This window comes from Ascidiella aspersa, chromosome 2, assembly GCF_963924565.1.
Source record: "Ascidiella aspersa chromosome 2, kaAscAspe10.2, whole genome shotgun sequence".
Classification (NCBI taxonomy): domain Eukaryota; kingdom Metazoa; phylum Chordata; class Ascidiacea; order Phlebobranchia; family Ascidiidae; genus Ascidiella; species Ascidiella aspersa.
The window spans coordinates 5,307,610-5,328,806 of record NC_139448.1 but is presented as its reverse complement, the minus strand read 5'-3'; the positions used below and the strand labels follow the sequence as shown (position 1 = coordinate 5,328,806).

General features: G+C 35.2%; 1 protein-coding gene across 1 annotated transcript in view; it reads left to right on the top strand.

Moving 5' to 3' along the window:
- The first annotated feature begins 3,625 nt into the window (after positions 1-3,625).
- LOC146163286 (uncharacterized) overlaps positions 3,626-21,197 on the top strand; it is a 33,613-nt gene continuing 16,041 nt past the window's right edge. Inside the window, exons 1-7 of the mRNA XM_083383098.1 lie at positions 3,626-3,777; positions 4,352-4,770; positions 5,586-5,758; positions 7,281-7,418; positions 8,254-8,384; positions 8,911-9,036; positions 16,164-16,349. Coding sequence (XP_083239224.1) covers positions 3,754-3,777; positions 4,352-4,770; positions 5,586-5,758; positions 7,281-7,418; positions 8,254-8,384; positions 8,911-9,036; positions 16,164-16,349 — 1,197 coding nt within the window. The 5' untranslated portion in view covers positions 3,626-3,753. The remainder of the gene's footprint in view (positions 3,778-4,351; positions 4,771-5,585; positions 5,759-7,280; positions 7,419-8,253; positions 8,385-8,910; positions 9,037-16,163; positions 16,350-21,197) is intronic.

The following is a 21,197-nucleotide window of genomic DNA, read 5'->3' as shown; positions in this document are numbered from 1 at the left end:
CATTCATTTAATATCAAAAGAGTATGAAATTGTCTATTTTCCCCTGTATCTTTATCGTCCAGGGTATAGGTACAAAGTTATTTTGTTATTTATTTTTAAACCAGGTTGTTTTCTTTTGAATAAAACATTTTTAATCTATTGTTGTCACTCAAATGCAGCGTCTGCATTGCTGTAAGGGGAAAAAATGGTTTTGTTTCTATGTAAGCTTACGTACATGATACACCACTCTTTCTTTTGAGACGTAATGCAATTGCTTACTATGCTTTGCATGGTCATTACTTCCTGTTAGTGTTGCCGCTCGTGAGCCCAAACTAAATGCTACAATTTCTTAAAATAAAAAAAGATATGTCTGATGGTGACTGGCAGTATTTTGTGCATGATAGTGTATGATACGATTACTGGACAGGATTTTTATGACAAAGTGTAGACGTCGCCGTAACCAATTCCTTTAAGATCAAAGGAAGTTGTTTTTCTGGAGGAATGATTATACAATTAGATACTTAAGAATCATATGATTATTTTAGAGTAGTAACTTTTTAGAAAACGTTTCATCATCGTGATGTTGCCCAGGGTTTCCCAAATTGTGGTCCGCGACGACTGCACAGGTGGTCCGTGGTGATACGGCAAGAAATTTTCACACATATACGTTGGGCAGTACGTCTTTTCAAAGATAAACTACACAACATAATGATTTCGAAAGCTTTTGCTATCCAGTATCGTAAATCTTACTTCTTGCACCTTCATTGTAGTCAAAAAGTTGTTTACGAAAAATTTCTCATATTTCTTGTTTATGACTTAATAATATATTATTGTGTAAGAGAGCATTTTCAGCTCTTACCAACGTGAAGACAAAATACAGGTCCAGACTTTCCGTGGACTCTGACTTGAAAGTATAGGGCGATTATTTTTTCACTTGTTCAAAAAAGTCAAAATTTTGTCAAAATTTACAAGTTGGGTTAAAATTTGTCGAAATGATTCCAAATGAAACTCGACTAAAAATACATATAGATCGCTTGTAAAATTAAAAAAAACTATATCCAGCTTTTTGAAATTGTCTATCAGAAAAAAGTAGTTTTGAATTAAATTCAATGTAAATCTTCACTAAAAAGTAATGGCGCTCTTTTACTTATGTACGTGAAAAGTTATGCAAAAAACAAAACAAATTAATACCGCATACCACAACGCATATTGTTTGGGTTAGGGCGCGGGTTAGCGTTTGGGTGAGGGTGGGTCAAGTAATATTATGATTATTATTAATAATAACTTGACCCACCCTCAACCAAACGCTAACCCGCAACCTAACCCAAACAATATGTGTTGTGGTATGCGGCATTTGAAGAAAGTTAGTTTTTTATTAATTTTCACGTAAAAGAGGGTCAAAGTAATATACGTTATACGCGAGTCAGCAGAATTAACCACGCTGGCCTGGTTTATCGCATTAAATTCAGCTCGAACTTCATTTTTGTTTTGTTTAGTTCAATGTATCGAAAAATAGTTGCTGTATTTTTTCGCTTGTAATTGTCCCATTTCCTATTCCAATAATATACCAGGATTTTGTTATTAGTTATTTTTACGTTGTATTTCAACTATTTACACAGCAACCAGCGTCTTGCTATTCTTTGTAGTGGTTTGTCTTTATGAAATGACAAAAATATTAACTAAGCATTTTCAGGAGTTTTGCATAAACCCGAAATATAACTGACTTAGTGGTCAACAAAGCATCAAAAACGTGTGGTTAACGATGCGAAGACCCTAATGCAGTACTTCAAACAACAATATGTTGTTCAAATCAATGTATATCTAATAGGTCTAAATTTTGTCAAAATAATATTTTATCAGGTCAAAATTTCAATTTTTCACGTCAACATTTCTCATTTTTTTGGTCATAAAATAATCGCCCTATTTAGACCTATGAGTTTGCATTTCACAAATAACTTCGAGAATCAATGATTTATGCAGAAAGAAGCAATCGCACATGTCTCATTGATGTTGTTAGTCTCGTAAATAAATAAAATTCGGTTTTATTTATGCTTGCTTTGTATTGTGGTCCGCGAAAAAACAGATTTACAAATAGTGGTCCGCGGTCAAAAAAAGTTGGGAAACCCTTATGTAGCCTATAGTTCTCGTAGCTAAATGTAAAAATCTCATGGTACAAAAATCTTCCACTTTTTTCATTTTAAAGGTTTTTGCTGTCAATTCCAAAATAAAATCTGAAGACAACGTTTTTGCTTAAGGTCTTTTTTTTTGCTTAAATCTGGTGCTTAAGGCCCTGATGGTATCGAGGAAATGTTTTAGGGGTTGCGAATCAGCCTACATTTATTAAAAAAACTGTAACATTTATATATAAACAAATCAGCCTAATACACACCGCTTTCGGTCTAGAATGATTCCTTTGAAAAAGGCAAAACGTAATTAAAAAATGGAAAAACTTATTTCCATTTAAAAATCCTTTCTTTCTGGTAAAAAATAAGTGGCCCCCATTTTTTTTCAACTATTTTGTTATAATTTTGGACAAGGGATGTGAAACATTATTGGATCGGCGATACGCCGATACCCGATGTCAAGAGATAGTATCGTACTTATCCGATACTCAAATTGTTCGGTGTCAATCCTAAACCAAATAAAACTAATAAATTCTTATGAATTTATCCATCATTTGCGATTAAACGTTTTTATCATAAAAGGTAAATTTTGAAAGTTAAGATAACCTACTAGAGTTAATTTACCGTCTGAACGCTTAATCGAGTTTTGCATAAAGACCACGTAAAGAACGCCTTTAAACATTTTGATTTTTATCTGTTTTGTTTGTTTGCGCGAACATATTTATGACGTCATTTAGTATTGGATCGAAACGCTTCGGTCCCCAAAAGGAAAAAAATGATCTGTGGTCATCGAAGCGTTTTATAGTAATTACTCTATGGACGATCGAGACACAATATCCGTCTGACTTGGCTTCAATAGAGTTGTTTATGTCTCAAGTTGTAAGGACGTAAGAAACTTAGGTTACGTTAGAGTTCTCTATTTTTTACCTAGAAAGAAAAGCTTGTGCCAGATTTAAAGTTAGGTTAACTCTATACACTTGGGTTAGGATTGTGTTGTGTTTACAAGAGCTATGAAAATACAGTTAATCAAAGTTAAACACGGAACTTAATAACGTGTGTGTTGTTTCGTTTTGTTATTTGAATTTCCACAGTAGAATACTTGTGAAGAAAGCCTATGCCTTAATTACTACACTTTCTAAGGGCATCTATACAATTTGAGTTAAGTTAGTTTAGGGTTTAGTTCAGTAATTAGTAATTATGAAAATATTTAGAAAGTGATTATGTGGCAAAAGTGACAGGCCATAGAAAACTTTAGTGATTTCTACTGCCGTCTAGAATCTTATCTAAAATCCCTATACCTACTTAAGTATATTTTGAAACCATATAAAACCTCCAGGAAATATTCAAAATTAAAAGTAAAATACAAACAAGCTGTGTGTGTTTAAACAATGACTAAATAAAACTACTTGGAGGCCAGGTAGCAAATCTGAACCAAAACATCACTAAATACCATTGAAGCTGTAATATTAAAAAAAAACGGAATAGTAGTTTCTTATTTGGTAATTGTTCTTTACAGGTATAGCTTGGTGTGATGTAAACTATAATGGATTTTTCATTTTGTGTCAACACATGTCTGTGTGAAATAGTTTCATCAGCAACCTAGCGGATATACCAAGAAGAAACAAAATTTAAAAAATCTTGCATCCCAAAAATGAATTCTTCAGATAAAAACCAGGTAAAACTCGAAAGTACAGTTTTTCTAAAATAAAATAAAATCTATATGTTTTGACAATTTTAAATGTTATAGGGTAGCGTAACAAGAATAATTTATTTTATTGTCAAAACTTTTATGTTCCAAGTGCGGTTATCCAATTATGTTTTCATTATATATATATCAGAGAACAGTTTTTTTTTGCTTTTTCGCAAATTTTTCCTTTGATTTCATTTTTATTTTGGCCAATTTAACACAGTGTTTGATCCACATCATGCAAAGTGGTATAAATAACTAAGTCGACATTTGAATGCAAGTTAAATTATGTCCATTTAAGTAGGGTATCTCAAAGTATGTGTAAAAAAATGGGTAACAGTAGAGTGTATCGGTTCGCAAAAAAAGAAAATCGCTTATTGGCATCAGTTCAAAAATGACATAACTGTGGATCTCCAACATATATAACTATTAATTGGTTTACCAGACAGATCTTGAAATCAGTTACCGAGTATAGTGTCTACCTAGACTCAAAACAGAAATTCCGAAATACAAGATCTCAAAACTATTGCGCAGCAAAAAATTTCTAATGAAAATTTTTCAGACGAATGCAACATCATCCGGCAGGCTGTCTTTTGCCAAAAAACTGACCAACGACCACGGCTCTAAGGAAATTAACTCCAAAAAGTCGGTCAAGTACCCAGACCAGCCAACACGAAGGGCGAAAACCAAAAAACAGGAAAAGGCGCTTACCCACGAAGCCCAGAAGCGCATCGCAAAATGCAAAGAGGCCCAGGACAGACAGCTGGACTTAAGTCGACTTGACCTTATCACGCTTCCCCTTACCATCAAGGACATGTCGCATCTGACCGAGATGTACCTGTATAAAAATAAGCTTACAAGGGTTCCGGACGAACTTGGGTGCCTGATCAATTTGTCGACACTTGCCCTTTACGAAAACCATCTCACTACGCTCCCGTCATCCCTGCAAAACCTCAAGCTACTAAAGATGCTAGAATTAAGGTAAGTCAAAGTTTAGGTGTTTTATAGGTAACAAGCAGTCACCTTCTGCTGGACACTGTTGTTTGCATTTTTTTTTTGTTCAATTATCTTGCTGTTTATGTCCATGTAGGCAATGGCAATTTATCAGTTCATCAAATTTGGTCTTGTAATTGTGTGATTTGTTTTCATACGTGAAAGATCTATGCAGTGTTGTGTTCAGAGATAGTAGGCAGCCGTTTAAAATTGTTGCCGTTTATTCCATGTAGCTTAACCTGTTAGTAAGAAAGTGTAGATTTATACAAAAAAATATGATTACATTTTTAACATGTATTAAACTTAGTTATGTCAGTTTGCCGACAGTTATACTAAACAGTTTTAGTGTATATTTTACATATTCATACAATAGTCTATATGTCATTCAGTGTCCTATACTTTTTTGTTGGCATCCAACTAATACAAAGAGATACAAGTGATCTTCAATAAAAAAAAACTTATCTCATAACTGTCTACAGCTGACAATTTGCATCCTATTAAGACAAACCCTACATGTTAATTTGCATTTATGTAAGCACTTACTACACCTTATTAACATACAAGCTTAGCACAAAAGGATAAAAAAATTTGCATTAATATAGCTTTATTATACTGGCGTGGCATTTCCTGTATTGCTTTTGTAGTTGGCTTTAACTGGTGGGTTTAACAAACTTAAAATTTGGTATTTTGTCAATAAAATTGCAATTTGCAAAACGCATTAACTCTAACTGCATATTTTTACGAATCATTGTTTTACATTAAGACCTATATTGATTTATACTGATACTTTTATTTGTTTCAAGGCACAATAAACTCCGTCAAATTCCACCGGTCGTTTACCAGTTAAAGTCCCTCCGCAAGCTTTACCTACGATTCAACAAAATCTCAACGATCGATCCGGCGATTGAGCAGCTTGAAAACCTGGAACAACTCATCATTCGCGAAAACAAAGTCAAGCAGATTCCCGCTGAAATTGGTTGGTGTGAAAAATTATTTTATATGGTTCAACTTTCTTGGTGTCTAAGAATTTAATTGCTACATTCGTAACTGGGCATGTGCAACACTAATAAAATTATTTATTTATGCATAATTACATTTTAGCCATGTTTGTCAATCGATAACCAAACCACAACAAGTATTGTTGTAATGTTTTTTTTCATTAAATGGATATAATTGTATGGCAATTTTGTGTTATGTCTTTTATTAGCAAATTATGTAATACGTTGAAATATAAACAGGGTGTACAGTTTTTTTTTTTTTCAAAAGTTTGATTAAAACCCTGTGCCTTAGGTTTCATAAACATCTTTTTTGTTTCCAAAAAAAAAAAAAAAAATTTAAAATCTTTCAACAATGATGGCAGATTGTTTTTTTTTGAAAAAATGTTTTTTACATCAGCGATTGTTGAACTTTGTGATTTAAAAATTGAGCATGTCCAAATTGGGCCAGTTTCGTTACTCTGCAACTTTTTACAATGTAGTGGGACTTTGCTGTTTGCTATATATAAATTTTATCCATTCTGGCTAAGTATCTATGCATTTACAAAGAAGTTCTACTCTGACAATTCCAACATCAATACATTACAAATATAGAGTAAATTATTTTAAAGCAAACCACACAAATTTAATCTTACCCAAAAGTAAATTAATTCAGCCAATTTTTATTGCATGTCAACGTTATGTTATGAAGTAGATTGCATAGTAATTTTTTTATATTTTAAGACCTAATATCTTTTGTGTTGATTTCTTAAGTGTAATTGACCCTAGTGTGTGGTCCAGTATTTGCAATACGAACCCCACTCAAGGCCTTGTGTCTTCTCAAGCGGAAATTGATTTTGCGCTATCGTTTTGCTTCTTGTAATAAATGGGAAAGCCCTTCAGTAAATTTACCGGATTGACGTGAAATAATATCTCAAATGTTCTTTGGATGGACCCAATATGGTCTGCTTATCTCCATTTCTATCTCAAGATGTATTTATATTTACGTAGTAAAACATTCAAAGTTCATGCAGAAGTAGGTAGCATTTTTAGTTGTTAAAAAAGAATAAAGAGATATTTAAAACATTTAAAATGTTACCTACTTCTGTATGTACTTAGATTTTCCTACTACATATTACCCCAACCTCCAACCATTGTTTTCCAAAATATGTATATTATTATATAGTTGTGCTAATATGCAACTACGCCAGATCTTGTTCTTTTTTATATATTTTTTCTAATATTTTTGGCAGTTCACAAAACCATATCCGAAAAAAACATGGTTTATTGAATTTTGATATTTTTTACCATAATATTTCATATATATTCACTTGTCATCATCGCTTGCCATTTCCTTTGATAGGTAGACATCAGTCTAACCATATAGCAAAATTCTTCATTCCACCAATCAAAAACTTAGATCTTCTGTCAAGATGTCTGCTGTAGAGCAACATTGGCACCAGGAAACCTGTTATACTGCCAATAATAATTTTGTTAAATTTGAGACACTTGTAAATATTACAGGAAAACTGACTCAGCTGGTTACGATTGATCTTTCCTACAATGAGTTGGAAGTTATTCCTGATGAAATTGGCCAATGTCGTCTTGTGACCTTCCTTGACCTTCAAACCAACAAGCTAACCGCACTGCCAGAGTCGTTAGGTAAGCTTGATTCATCAAACATCTTGTTGTTTTAAAACCTGTATGATAGCGTATGGTTGAACTTTGTAGGTAAATGTCAAGCCTGTTTTATGTAGGAAACTTTAACACTATAATCTAGCTGTTTAATGTAGTGTAGCTACAACTTTAATGATGGAAATTAAAATACACACTTGGCAATACAATAAAAGTCGCTATAGCCTATTTATATACACACTTGGAAATGCAATAAAAACAATCTGAATGCTGTGGTTGTCTAAATGGCAACATTTTGTTTGATAGAACTTGTTAAAAGACCCATTGTTTTGCTTTAATTTTCATCTTAACGAGGTGTTTTTTGTTATATTATGATTGTTTTGTCTAGCTGTGATTGTTTAGCCTTGTTTTCCAATCCTTCTCTGTTTTATGTTTACTGTTAAATCAATTGATTTTCTATGGGGCTGGGGGGAGTTATGTGTCGTTAATTATTAATTCATTGCACAAAAGCAAATTAAGCCTGGATCATTAAAGGCGGCAAATTAATCTCACTTAAAGCATTTGCACAATAGCTGCTTTAAAAATTTTGACTTGAGCATTATTCCACAAACACACACATATTGCATGGTAGCTTAGAAAAAAATGGACAATCCATTTTTTCTTAAAAAATTTTGAAAAATCTTTAAATATTTTGATGTGCATTAATCCACAAGCACACACATACAGTAAAAGTGGCAAAAGGGCTGTCAGCGCAGAGCAACGATACCCTGTCAGCCCATCGAGGCATGTAATTGTCGGTAGCTCAGGCCGGGGCGTGTTATTAACCACTCGGCGACGAGCTAACGTCCTCTTGCTCCGACAGGAAATCTGAGCAAGCTCAGTCGACTGGGCCTGAAGTACAACCGCCTGCTCAGTTTGCCGCGCTCCCTGCAAAACTGCGTCCTGCTTGACGAGCTGAACCTGGAAAATAACGACATCGAAGCACTTCCCGATGTACGTTCGCTCTCAGCGCTTCTTTTTTAATTTTGCGGCTCTCAGAAAGTCCCGATAGATACATGCTCTGTTTTCGTGGTTTTTTTAGTGAAGTGTGATAGCATAGGCTTTTCTTATTCGTAACACTGCGAAAAACTTTTTTATATTACTATGTATCATCTTTTATATAATGAAATGTGTAACCCTACATTTTTACCTTCTTAATGGTGGAACGCATTTTGTTTGTGTAGTTTAAACATAGTTTTATTATACATGTTAAAAGCTGAAAAAAAAACTTTTTTAACAGAAAGATTTCTGTATAATTTCAATATTTTTAGGAGAGAACATGTTTAACAAAGTATAATTTACAAAAAATATTGCAACGTTTTGCCTAGAATTCTTCTTGCAAAACTAACTAAATCACACCCATAATATTAATCTGCATTTATGGGATGAACTTACATACTTTAAAGATAACGTTGCCTGTTGCTTGTTTTTATTTTTTATAATAAAATTAAGTTATAATGAGCCAGAAATATTTTTCTAGGGCTTCCTTACAAGCCTCACTAACCTTAACAGCCTGACGCTTGCAAGAAACAAGTTCGCCACATATCCTGTCGGAGGACCCTCCCAATTCACCGCACTGGTCTCCCTCAATATGGAGCACAATCAGGTATTTTAAAATTAATATTTGTTAAAAAAATTTTACCTTTTCATGACTTAAAATATCATTGGATGCCATGCACTCGACCATGTATCAATGTTTAACTGAAAAACTATAAAAATAGATTAGAAATTGTTATTTTTTAGATTGGTATAAAGGCTAAGGGTAGAATTGACAATTTGTGAATTTAACATTTAGTTAAAAAGATCTGGTTTTACTTTGGGTTTAGATTAATTCCTTTAGCATAAATAAATGATATGCAAATAAATGATAATTTATAAAGCAATAAATTGTCTTTCAAATTTATTTATATTTCTTTCGTAAAATTGTACGGCAACCATGTGTTTTACATAAAAAAACGTGAAAGTGTTTTGTTTAGTCTCTGTATTATGGCAACCAAAGTGCAATTAGCTGGAATCGTTCCTAATTGCGTTAAGCAGTCAGGATTTGTCTCCTGTAATCCAATTATCACTTTTATTTGCCCCAGCACACTTAACTTTTATCTCTTCAGCGCATTTAGTTTGTAAATTTATTCCAAAACCAGACCTTCATGAATTTTTAAAGGCACTTAAACACTGCAGGTCTGCAAAGCTAAAGCTAATAGCCTTTGTCCAGCAAAATAACAGGCCAGGCCTGTTAATAATACATGGCCTTGCAAAGTGCTGGTCTCCAATATCTTTTATATTTATAGCACCTAATAGCCGTTTTTTATTTTAGTATTTTAAAAGAAGAGGGATTTATCAAAGTGCAAAATTATTTTGGTTCTATTTTTCTAACTTTTTTAATGCAATGAATAGTGTTGCTGATCTTAGTACTGAGTGCAGACATTTCTTTTAAAATAAGTTTATGCAAAAGTTTTTCATTTAGCATTTAAGATCTTTTATTTGATCACTTTGGCGACATAAAAGTATCTCTATTCCACTCTATAAACTTCACTTTTATAATTTCAATTAAAAATGTATTAAATTATTCTGATAGCTTACATAAAAATGCAACCTTTTTCTCAGTTGAAATTTAATTTAAAACAACAATTTTTTCTCAGTTTAAAAATTAAGTAGAATTCGTTGTCGCCAATATTTAAGGGGCCATAAGCGAAGGACAAAAGCAGTCACATATACTTTTCCAGCGCCGCGTGTAACCGGCAAAATTCGTCCAACACCACGCCGCAGTCGAGCTCTCTTCAATCAGAAACGGACGTGCGAGGTCTCCCTGTAACCTAACCCACTTAGCACCGATATTATGTTTCAGCTACGTAAGACAGGCCTTCACTTTTAAGCCACGCTAATAATACGCTAGCTCGCTTCAAAACTGGCTGCCCAGCGCGCCAAAAACGGACAATTAAGCCGTTCCAGTTAAAGCGATTGTTGCATTATTATGCGTCACTGAGGTGGCTTTGTTCTTTTTCACGGTTTGGAATGAGACGAATTGGCGGGAAAAGGCCGGCAGTCGATTTGGTAAACAAGCCTTTTGTGAGCTGGAATTTGAGGAATGCGTTCGCTAGCTGAGCAGTTAACTGCTTCCGTTGAAGTGGTAACTTATGTGGACGTGCACGTGTTTTGTTAAGCATAAGAAATGGCGGGTGTACATTTTAAAGAGTCCTGGAGGGAATTTTGATGAAATAAATCGTTTAAAAATTTAATTTGCCCTGTTTTAGGCAGAACTTAATAGTACACATTTTGTGAAAACTATTTTCTACACGTAATTTATAAAAATAGCTAGGTGTTGGGTAAAGTAGAATTTGTCATCAGGCTAACAAATAGCAAAAAAAAAATTTAAACGATTTGAATTCCAAGCGTGATTTAGTCGAATTGCAAACGGCCAGCGGTCAACGGATGTACTTACATGTTTTTGTTCATTTGTCTGGGAAGCTTCTTATTTACGTTGTAAACATTCGGATCCCGGCGTTTGCTGTTGTGGTGCATTTTAAGTAAATAAGTCAGCAGAAGCTCGCTGACATGTTTTGCGACCCTTTTATAACACAATCAGATAGCTATTTTGGGTCGTAAAGACTTAGTTCGGCACATTTTAAAAAATTGGACGCCGTATTTGACAGTAATTCATGACATCTTTATTCATCTCTTTTTTTGGCTGATCGGTATAACTATTGTTGTTTATAAACTTAAAAAAAACAGTGTTTCTTGTTTCGGTTTTATGGGAACCCAAAATACGTCACCGTTTTTGCGGGGTTTCGTTCGAGAATGATCGCTAGATAAACCATGAGCACTATGACGTAACAGTAAACAGTCAAACGTAATCGATAATGAATCTAACCGAACAGGTAGTGATGCTTAAATCGTCGAATTTAACGTGCATATGTACCCAAGTACCTTTAAAACACCTTGTATTTGTTTTTTTCGCAAAACATTGTGCTACCTCCCTTTTAAATAAAGCTATAGGTGAATAGCACTGGCCACCGAAAATCCCAAGTAGATAATGTGACCATTTTCGATGTTTTTAACTTAATCTCAGGCCTGCTTACTTAGATTTTAACAAGGGTCCAAAATAAAACGGGTAAGATTTTAATGAGTTCTGATCATTGCAGTTAAATACTTTACATCAGAGGTTCTTAAACCTGGTCCGTTGACCCGTTGCTTGAACGCCGACTATTAGGGATCCATGAAGGCCTAGCTGAAATCTTGATGTATAATGTAGAAATCAAATAACATTTTTTAAATAAAGTAATCTTAATTGGAAACTACGCTTTTGCGCCATCCTTACTGTATTTAGACTTTATTTCCGTTTTGAATTTGTTGATCGGAAAACTGCGTGTTACTTAAGTCTACTCGTTTTATGACGTCAGTTTGTGTTTTTTGTTGTAAAAACTCTTTTTTGGAGTTCGCATTTAAAAGAGGGTTAAACCCCCGTTTTAAATTAAGATACAGAGGTATTCTTATTGACTTTCTGGCTATCTTGCTGTAAGAATACTTATTTTTAATATTCTAGAGTCCCAATACACAATAAAAAGCTAATTATGATACAAATTCGTTTATCCTAATTAGCCGAAGTCGCACATTTGTTAAACGTCCGTCTTTAACACTTCAAAGGTCCGGATATATCTGAACTGATGTCCCGTGTTTCTCTTGGTGTTTAATTGAAAAAATCAGTTGAAACTTTCCAAAAAAATGATTTATTTGGAAAAAAACACTCGGCGCCTTCTTCTTAAATGTATTTAGACTTCAGTTTCACATTTATTGATCCGTAAAAAGCAGGTTTCTAAAGTCTACTTGATTTTGACGTAAATTTATGACGTCATCTCTGAAAACTTAACTTATCTGCCAAAAAAAGTTTAAAAACCTCTGTTTTAAGGGATGGTGAAAAGTGTTCTTTTTGTTTTGCCAGTCAGCTCGCTGTACATTTGTATTATTATTATTATTATACATTGCCACTCCTGAAAAATGCAACACGCTAATCTACGTTACAAATCCGTTTATCCTAATTAGCCAAAGAGTGTTTAACGTCCGTCTCTAACACTTCAAAGGTCCGGATATAACTGAACCGACGCCCGGTGTTCGTCTAATGGCGTTTCAGGTCAACTTCAATTGAAGCATCGCGTTATACCTTGCCCGTGACCTTACCTTTAATGAGGTCACCCGAGAGCCGTTATTACGTACAGGGCTCCCTGCGGAGATATAATCTACGCACTATATCGTTACGCAGAGGCTGTACGTGGCAGCACGCATTTCTCTTTTAATGGCCAGCTATGTTTTTTCGATATAGTTTTTGAAAGCATATTTGAAGCACAGAAATTAGGCTGCGAAAAATGTTGTATTAGCCATACACGATTAGTTGTTTCACCTGTTTGGCTAAGACATGTAACACGCATGTGTAATAATAGCAAGGTATATTTTTCAGTATATTTTCATAACGCATATTTAGGCGCAAACATTTTCAAGATTTTGACGTTGTATTAACGATACTGAACTTAGTTTTGACATTTTATTTTACGTTTTTACTAAAACCAATGATTATTAGGCAACAAAGTTTGGCCAAACAAAATTTTCCGAATAGTAACTCGCATCCTAATTAAACCATCAGCAGTAAAAACTAACGAAATCACTTTCCTAGGGATAAGTTGCTATATATTTTTTGCGGATCAATTGAAGGAAATTAACATACTTGAATTGCGAAGAATTCCGCCTTGGCTTGTACGGCCGACAAGCTTAAAAATTCAATTAGCTGCATTCCTTGCATGCTTAACCGGCGTATACTCATTGGTTAGTTGTCCGGGCGTTTACGCAGCGGCAGTCGGTCTGGCCTCTCTTTGCGTGGCTGTTGTAATACGCCCAACAGCTGACTCGAAATGTTACAAATGCTACACGTTGTACCAACCGTCCGTGTCAAAACAGGAAATGCTAGGCTTAAAAGAACACTTGGCCTTGGTGAAGTCGCATTTATTCGTATGTAAGTCGAATTTTATTTTTTGTCCCATTTTTTGTGTTGAAAGCATTGCTTTTAAGGTTTTTCGTTTTTTATGTTTGATCTAAGCTGTCGTCGTTATCCACGCATTTCCCCCCCTAAACAAACCTATTATTGTATTGCGAACCACAGATTATTTGAATTTATAACGTCATGCTATATACGTCACAACAGTTATCGGGAGTACAAAGATCAAACACGTAACATACAACTAATGAAAACGCCCTGACCATACGCCCAAAGCGATGTCGAGCAATTCCTGCATTTACCTACCACAGGCGCATAAACGTTGATTTATTTTCCTTCTTTTAGAAGTTTTTGCGAAAAAATGTCTGAGAAATAACAGGTGTGATTTTTAGACCAGTTTTCCGGGACTGGTGTAATTAACCACGGGTTGATTTATTGCTTGATTTACCGTGTCGCAGTGATAGTGTACTGGCAACAGACTTTTTTAAATTTCGTAACGCATAAATAACTCGGCCAGATCTAGATAGAATATGTGTGCGTACCACACCGCCTAAACATGTCTACTTATTAAACGCGTGTTTTTGGCTATCTTGAGGTTTGATTGTTCAACAAAACATTTCACGTTTCTGATTAATAAACACCGGCGAGTGTAAGTTTTATTCTGTATCAACTAAGGATTTCCAAAAGCAGTGTTTTTTTTAAGGTGTTTTGGGGGATCGAAACGGTCCCCCAAATTTCTCCAGCGGTTTCCCAAATTTTGGACTTGCAACTTTTTGGTATTTAAATGAAACACTTGCGGTCTCTTAAAACTACTTAGCGGTCACCCAAACCAAACCTTAAAAAAAACTCCTGTCCAAAAATATCAAATTTTATACAATACCCTATGCCAAGTGGTAGTATCGATACTCGTCCGATACTAAGATCGTATCGATTCCGATCCTATACGGAATAATGTAGTTATTATAGCCATGATTTGCCACCCAAAAGCAATTTCTTGAAAGGTAAATTGATCAAAACATAGTAGGTTAACAACTCATTGTAAGCAAACAATATCTTTGAACGTTTTTATTTTAATCTATGTTATTTATTTGGGGATAGCAATGACGTCATTAGTATCGGGTCGAATCGCGATACTTTTTGTCAAAAAATATCGGGTATCGGATATCGAATTGTAATGTCAAGTATCGACCATCCCTAGTAGCAACTTTGCACATGCAAGACTTTTAGGTCTACTCGCGACCCGTAAAAAACACCCCACCCCCAGTTTAAAGACCTGCTTTTGTGGATTTTCCAGCTTTAGCGCAATAGTAATCACAACCCTCCCCTGCTGAGCAACTTCTCTTGTTGTTGCTATTTTCAGTCGCTTTGTTCGTCTCGCTCGCTATTTATAGTCGTCGTTGTTTTACGGCGTCGTGTCTGTAGCTTCACGTTTTGTCGCAACATTGCTCGTAAACCTGCGGGTCTTTCAACGCAGAGTTCAACTCCTTTGGTTTCGCCTTTTGTTTTGACGATTGCTGTTCGAGCTATTTCTGTTACTGGTTTTGAACCCACGTGGAAATGTTGACCTTGAGTATTGTAATAACCCATTTTGGTTGAGAAAGCCGTGTTTTTCTATTTTAAACTGGGAAATTAGTAATTCTCGATCAATTGTGTTTCAAAGTTTACAAGATTGCGCACTACTTTATCAGGTCTATGGAAGACCCCATATTTCCCTTTTTTTTAATGAAATTTGTTTCTCTTAAATGACTAGAACTTATTAATGACTGACTTTGACCAAGGCAGAAAAGTCTAACGAATACTTGCTCCCATTTGAAGTCATTGTCGCCATTTACGTTTAATCTTCATATTTTTAAATCGTTCAGTTTGCCACTTAAGGTCCTGTCGTCATCTAAGTTTAAATGGGCCGTATAGCATCTCTTCTATGTTTGAGGCGGATGAATTGTATTAGTCGTAATATTTGCATTTTTAAATTTTAAAGTTAACTAGTATTTGACAGCTAGTTTACAGACAGCGAGTATTTAAATGAATGTTAGAGTAATAACTGTACAGCATTTTTTTTTTCAATTTTTGCCGTTTAAAAAGGATCCGCCAATATTTGAAGGAAGCGTAAGGGGATCCGCTAAGTAAAAAAAGTTTGATAACCCCTGCTTTAAATAAAGGCGATACTGCTCTTAACTCGATCGTTATTCTTTTATGCGAGGGTGAACCGAATTGCTTTTTAGATTACTCAAGTCCCAAGCCCGACCCTAACGAAATGAATCAATTTTATCCAGACAGTTTCCGACTCCGACTCCGCAGCCATGCTTTAAACCAGGGGTTCCTAACCTTTTTTGTATGTTTTACCCTTTTAACAAAGATGAATATCAGATTTACCCCCAATATATAAAATGGTTCTATTTTTTTTAGAAACGAGTACCAAATTATGTCAGTTATGATCTAACAATGAAGTTACTAAGAGATAAGGATGTTGCCAATTAACTAAAATTGCTATCATCGCGAAAAATAATGTTACCGACACTAGATGATAAAGAATTAATAGGCTACTATAGGCTAACTTCGAATTAGCAGTTAATCTGAACTAGGAAAGTAGGCCACCAAATACCTACGGCTTGCACACTTTTTCTGTCCTGTCAGCTGATGTGGATATTTTGATTGATAGCTCATTTACCCCCTGGGGTAAATTTACCCCAGGTTAAGAAAGGCTGCTTTAAACAAACGGAACTGCTCTTAATTAGTTGTTCTTTCGTATGCAGGTGAGCCGAATCCCCTTCGAGATCTTCTCGCGAGCCCAGCACCTCTCCAAGTTGAACATGCGCTGCAATCAGCTCACCTCCCTACCGCTTGACGTAAGCTCGTGGGCTTCCATGGTCGAACTCTGCCTCAACACAAACCAGCTGACGAGGCTGCCCGACGACATTGGAGAGCTTAGTTCGCTACAGGTTGGTTATTTTTTTTCTGCGTTTAATCATGAATTGTACAGTACCAGCAAACTGATCGGGTACTTTCATGTGACTTCTACAAAATTCGGTTAAATCTTAAAATGCTTGTCAAGATTTTAATGTGTCTTGTCGTTATATAGTGCCACCTTATTACCCTATTTAGAATTAGACAAATGCGGTAATTAACAAAGACTAGAGAATTATTTTTTCCATTTATTATTTCCATCCAATTATTTTTTTACTTACATTTTTTGAATGAAATTGAAGGGTGCAGACTTTTCTGTGTCCCAAATTTTTGTTTTGTGGCTCCACAGGCTTGCCGCAAAGTATTTAAAAGTCTTAACCGTACGTTTATTTAAAAGTCTTAAAATTGTGTTTTAATTTATTTTATGTCCAGTTATGTGTTTAGAGACCGCCGTAAAAAACACAATTTTTCAACTATGTTTTATTGTTGTAGTGTCATTTATAGTGTTTGGTTTTAAAATTGTATCCAAAAAACGTCGAGCGATTAAATTTTAGGTCTTAAAAAAGCTATAGATTTTCGTAGAAAAATCTTCGAATTTTTTGTTAAAATGGTCTGGCAACCCTGCTCTCATACAATCGATGTTTTACGTGTTGAAGAATAATCTCAGCGTTCCAACTTTAAAAAGCACAGGCTTACTTCGGCATATTTGTTATTTCTGTAATGCGAGATTCGGCGGTGGATTATGGGTGTTCTATTTCGGCATTGGTCTAATAATAGTAGGTAAACCGCAGAAATCGACCTTAAAATAAAACACCACACAGACCTTTCCGAAATATCATGCCATTTTCGTGTGCAATTTTCTTTGGATATCAAGCCTTGCCCATTCTAACCAGCTAATAAAACGGGCCTAATTTCTAGGCGGTAATTTGCTTTGCCAATATTGGTTTATTGCTAGCTGCGTTGGATGTAACTGTCTCCCGACTTGTTTTTATAGCTGGTTGCTATCAATTTTACTCTTGTATTGTGTTAAAGTCCATTTCACAATACGATTTAGACTAGAGGACTTAAAGGCTATTTTAACAATAGGGTTTTGAAACGTCTAAAACGAAACTGCGGTCATGTTGTGGAATATTCCACAAATGCGTCAGTTTTCCAAAATTTTCCCATCGAATTTCGCTTGTTATTTACGCGTCAGTGGAGCAATGATCGACAGGCACAACTCACCTGGAAACGGTTTCTGTTTTAATAAAGGTTCTATAAACCTGTTTATATAAAAGAGTATTACAAGTCCATTGGTCGAAGTTTAAAGAAAAGAAACGCTTTTAAAGAAGCAGTCTAAAATGAAAAAAATGCCATATGCATTTGCAATGGATATTATTATTATTTTTTTACTACAGTTTTTGTCATTTTTGAAAAAGAACAAGTTATAAAGTGTAGTCTGGTGTTTTTTCAAGCAGTGGTTGTCTGGTTAAAATAGCATATGTGTTCTGATAACTAACATGGTTTATAACTTTACGCCAGAGCGATTTCTATCTCTTGATATGTTGCCTGGTTGACAAAAATCTGTTCTTAAATAAAATCGATTTTAAACGAAAACATGGCGTTTTCAAAAGGTGTAAACGTGATCATAAAATTAGGAAATATTTTACGCATTGTGTCGTTTTTGTTCCGTCTTATCCATTAGGAACTAAAACACCCTGCGGATATTTTGAAAGAAAAAACGCTTTTAGAAGCAGGCAGTGTAAAAAAGCGTTCCGTCGAGCTTTGAATTAGCCGCCTGTGTTTATTGTATGCTGTATATCGTAAACGTAGCTCTACCGTTGCTGCTGCCGTTTTTTACTGCTGCTATGATTACAATGCCGAGGCGAGTGGCTCTCAACTGTAAACACAGACTAGTCACCGACCGTCGACGCCGCAGCCGCTACAAAGAGGCTCTCCCGCCCTTTATTTCGCTGCACTCTATTACCGGCTATAAATAGCAGCGCCTGTCCGACGGGCTATTTATCTCTGCCCCCTTTCGAAAGCGCGAAAAAAACTGCCTTTCTATGCCGCTTTTTGCAACGCTAGTATAGTTTTTGCGCCTCTTTTCAAGGAATCCGGTTTTGGACGTGTTATTAAAACGTTTTGACTAGTTTTTGTTGTCTATTGTGGTTAAAATGGCAGGACAAAAAAAAATTTGCAAATAAATTCGCTGTACAATGCTTACCAAATCCACATAAGCTTGGTTGAAAAAATTACTACGTTAAATTCATCTAAGCTTGAATTAACACTAGTGTTAGCTTCGTTATTTTGACGAATGTTATATTGTGATTTGCGCATTGCTTGTTGTAACTGAAATGCTTTAAGTAACCCATAAATAAGATGGGTTGAAAAAATAACTACGTTTAATTCATCTCATCTCTTTAGAACACTAGGGTTCTTCGTAATGGTGACGAAAGCTATATTGTGATTTGCACATTAATTATTGTGTAATATTGATGCTCGTTGTATAATATTTTTGCGACTACGTGGGCAATAAGCATGTTGCTGCTTAAGCCCAATGCAGTCCGAATATAACTTTGCCAAATCCAACAGCTTTAGAGAACTAGGGTTGCATTACCATCTATAAATAACCAAGATATAATTAATTAGCCTCTCTTTCGAACGCTGCAACACCACGCCAAGTCCGCTTTGCAGAAAAATCGCTGCTGCAATTGGACCTTGCGCTCTCAGCAAACGCGGCATTGTGACGTCAGAATGCCGTGCTCGCGCGCTGCAGCTCGGCGTTTTTGCTCGCTCGCTCGCTGTCTCGCGGTGTGAAAGCACTTTCGCTGCCAACGCATCAAAGCCACACAGCAGTGTACGTGGTTATTTGCTGCTTTACTGCCTTGTCGCTCAAATTCTAATATACGCGCCTGCTTGACTGTTGAAAGAAGTCCTTGTTCTTCTTTGGTTTTACCGAACTTCCAATGATTAGGTGTCTTATTGGGTATATTGAACACTCACAGTGTGACAAGTAAGGGTATTTTTCCAACTGTGTTCTGCCATTTACAAATTTTTGCAGCTGATTGTTGCAGTACACAGTTTTTCTTTAATTTTTGGCAAATTTTTAACGATTATTACATGAAAATACTTATCTTTTCTTTACTACAAAAGCAGCCACCTGGATGAAAAAAAATGTTTATAATTAAAATTTTACAGCCAAATAGTTTTATATGCCTATACTCAAAATGACCTTTAAAGACACAGCCTTTGTCTTTAAGCAATACATTTGCATTCTATCCAAATTTGGCCGGCGCTTATAAGAAAGAAGTATTCCAAAAATGATGTTAATCGTCATTGCGGAAAGTGTAGACAAATGCCGGTGCGGTCATTATGACGAGAAATACCAAGAATAAATGCACGTTACCCGCCCAAAGACCTTTTGCATGTAATTAGAATGTCAAAGCGTTAATTAAATGTCGGGACGACCGGTTTTGCAACCTTTTTTAGTTTAATTTTAGATGTCATTTAAATATTTTATTTGCTATTCGCCTTTCTGTTGGTTTAGCTCAGTGGTTTTCAACCAGGGTTCCGCTTGTACAGTCCAGGGGTTCCGCAATTTCTAAATTGCTTAGCTAATTGAGGTGTGTTTATTACACTGGGATTCCTCGAGCCAGTGGAATGTTTCCATAGGGTTCCACTTCAGCAAAAAATTTGAAAAGCACTGGTTTAGCTGTTTTAAATTTAACCAACATAGCAACTGTTTGAGGCTTCATTTGTGCGATATAAAGCGATGTGAACTGAACTTTTTCTAAACCTTGATTATGCTAAAATCACCAAAAGTGATTTTGTAGTGATTCTGAACCCTTGATAAATCGTTACTAAAACCATGGCCAAAAACAACTATAATCTACACATATCGATAATAATTTTGCTGTATTAAAATCATTATATTTCTGAAATCGCTTGAGATTCGTAAATCCTTTACCTATATTAGGGTACACCTCGTATAAGTTTTAATTTTAAGATGCTTTTGCGCTTTTGATTTTATCAGAACCATTTACAAACAAGTCGTCTCGAATCTTAATATGTAGCTTTTTGCAAGCACAAACACAGCCACACATATACTATAGATGGCAGTAACTTAGGTTTGTTGTTTTTCGTCATGGTTTGTTTCATTGTGTTGTAAAGATAACAAGCTTAAATTACAATTTAAGGCTATTGTTATACTTCCAAACTAAACCCCTTTTAAAATGCCTTTCTTACACAAATCTAGGAAAACCGCTCATTACCCTAATTTGTGCAATGACCCATATGGACTAAAGCGCTGTTGTAAATAGTTGTTATTGGATTTGTCTGTTGGCATTCCAGCGATATGCGCAGCTCAGTTCGAAATATCCGCATTCCTAAGCCAGAAAATCCCTTTCAACGACCAGCGCTGTGCAAATAAATGCGAGACTGCCTTGCGCATGTCAAACATGAAACTGAATCAAACGCAAGTGTCTGGTTTAAGCAGAATCAAGAAAGCTTTATTTCCAAAGTCAATATAAAATTGTTTATGCCCGTTTTATCACGCAGTGGATTGCCCCTGTGTAAACACCCCCTGTGTAAACAGCTTCAAAATAGAACGAGAAAACCAAAGTAATTTCAATAAAAAATATTAAAGCCATTATATTCGACAAAAAATGTCATTTCGATGTTTACAAACGTTTTGGCAATACCTCGTGCCATCATCAGTGTTAAGATTCAAGGGACGATAAAAACGATTACAAAAAAGAAAAAAAAATGACAAAAATAATTGCCGAAAAAACGGTTTTGGTTTTATAAACAAAAAACTGGTGATTTTATCGAATACGAAGACTTGAATATTTTTATTAAAGTTACTAAAAAAAGTGTATATTGTGTTCCAAATACCAAAGTGT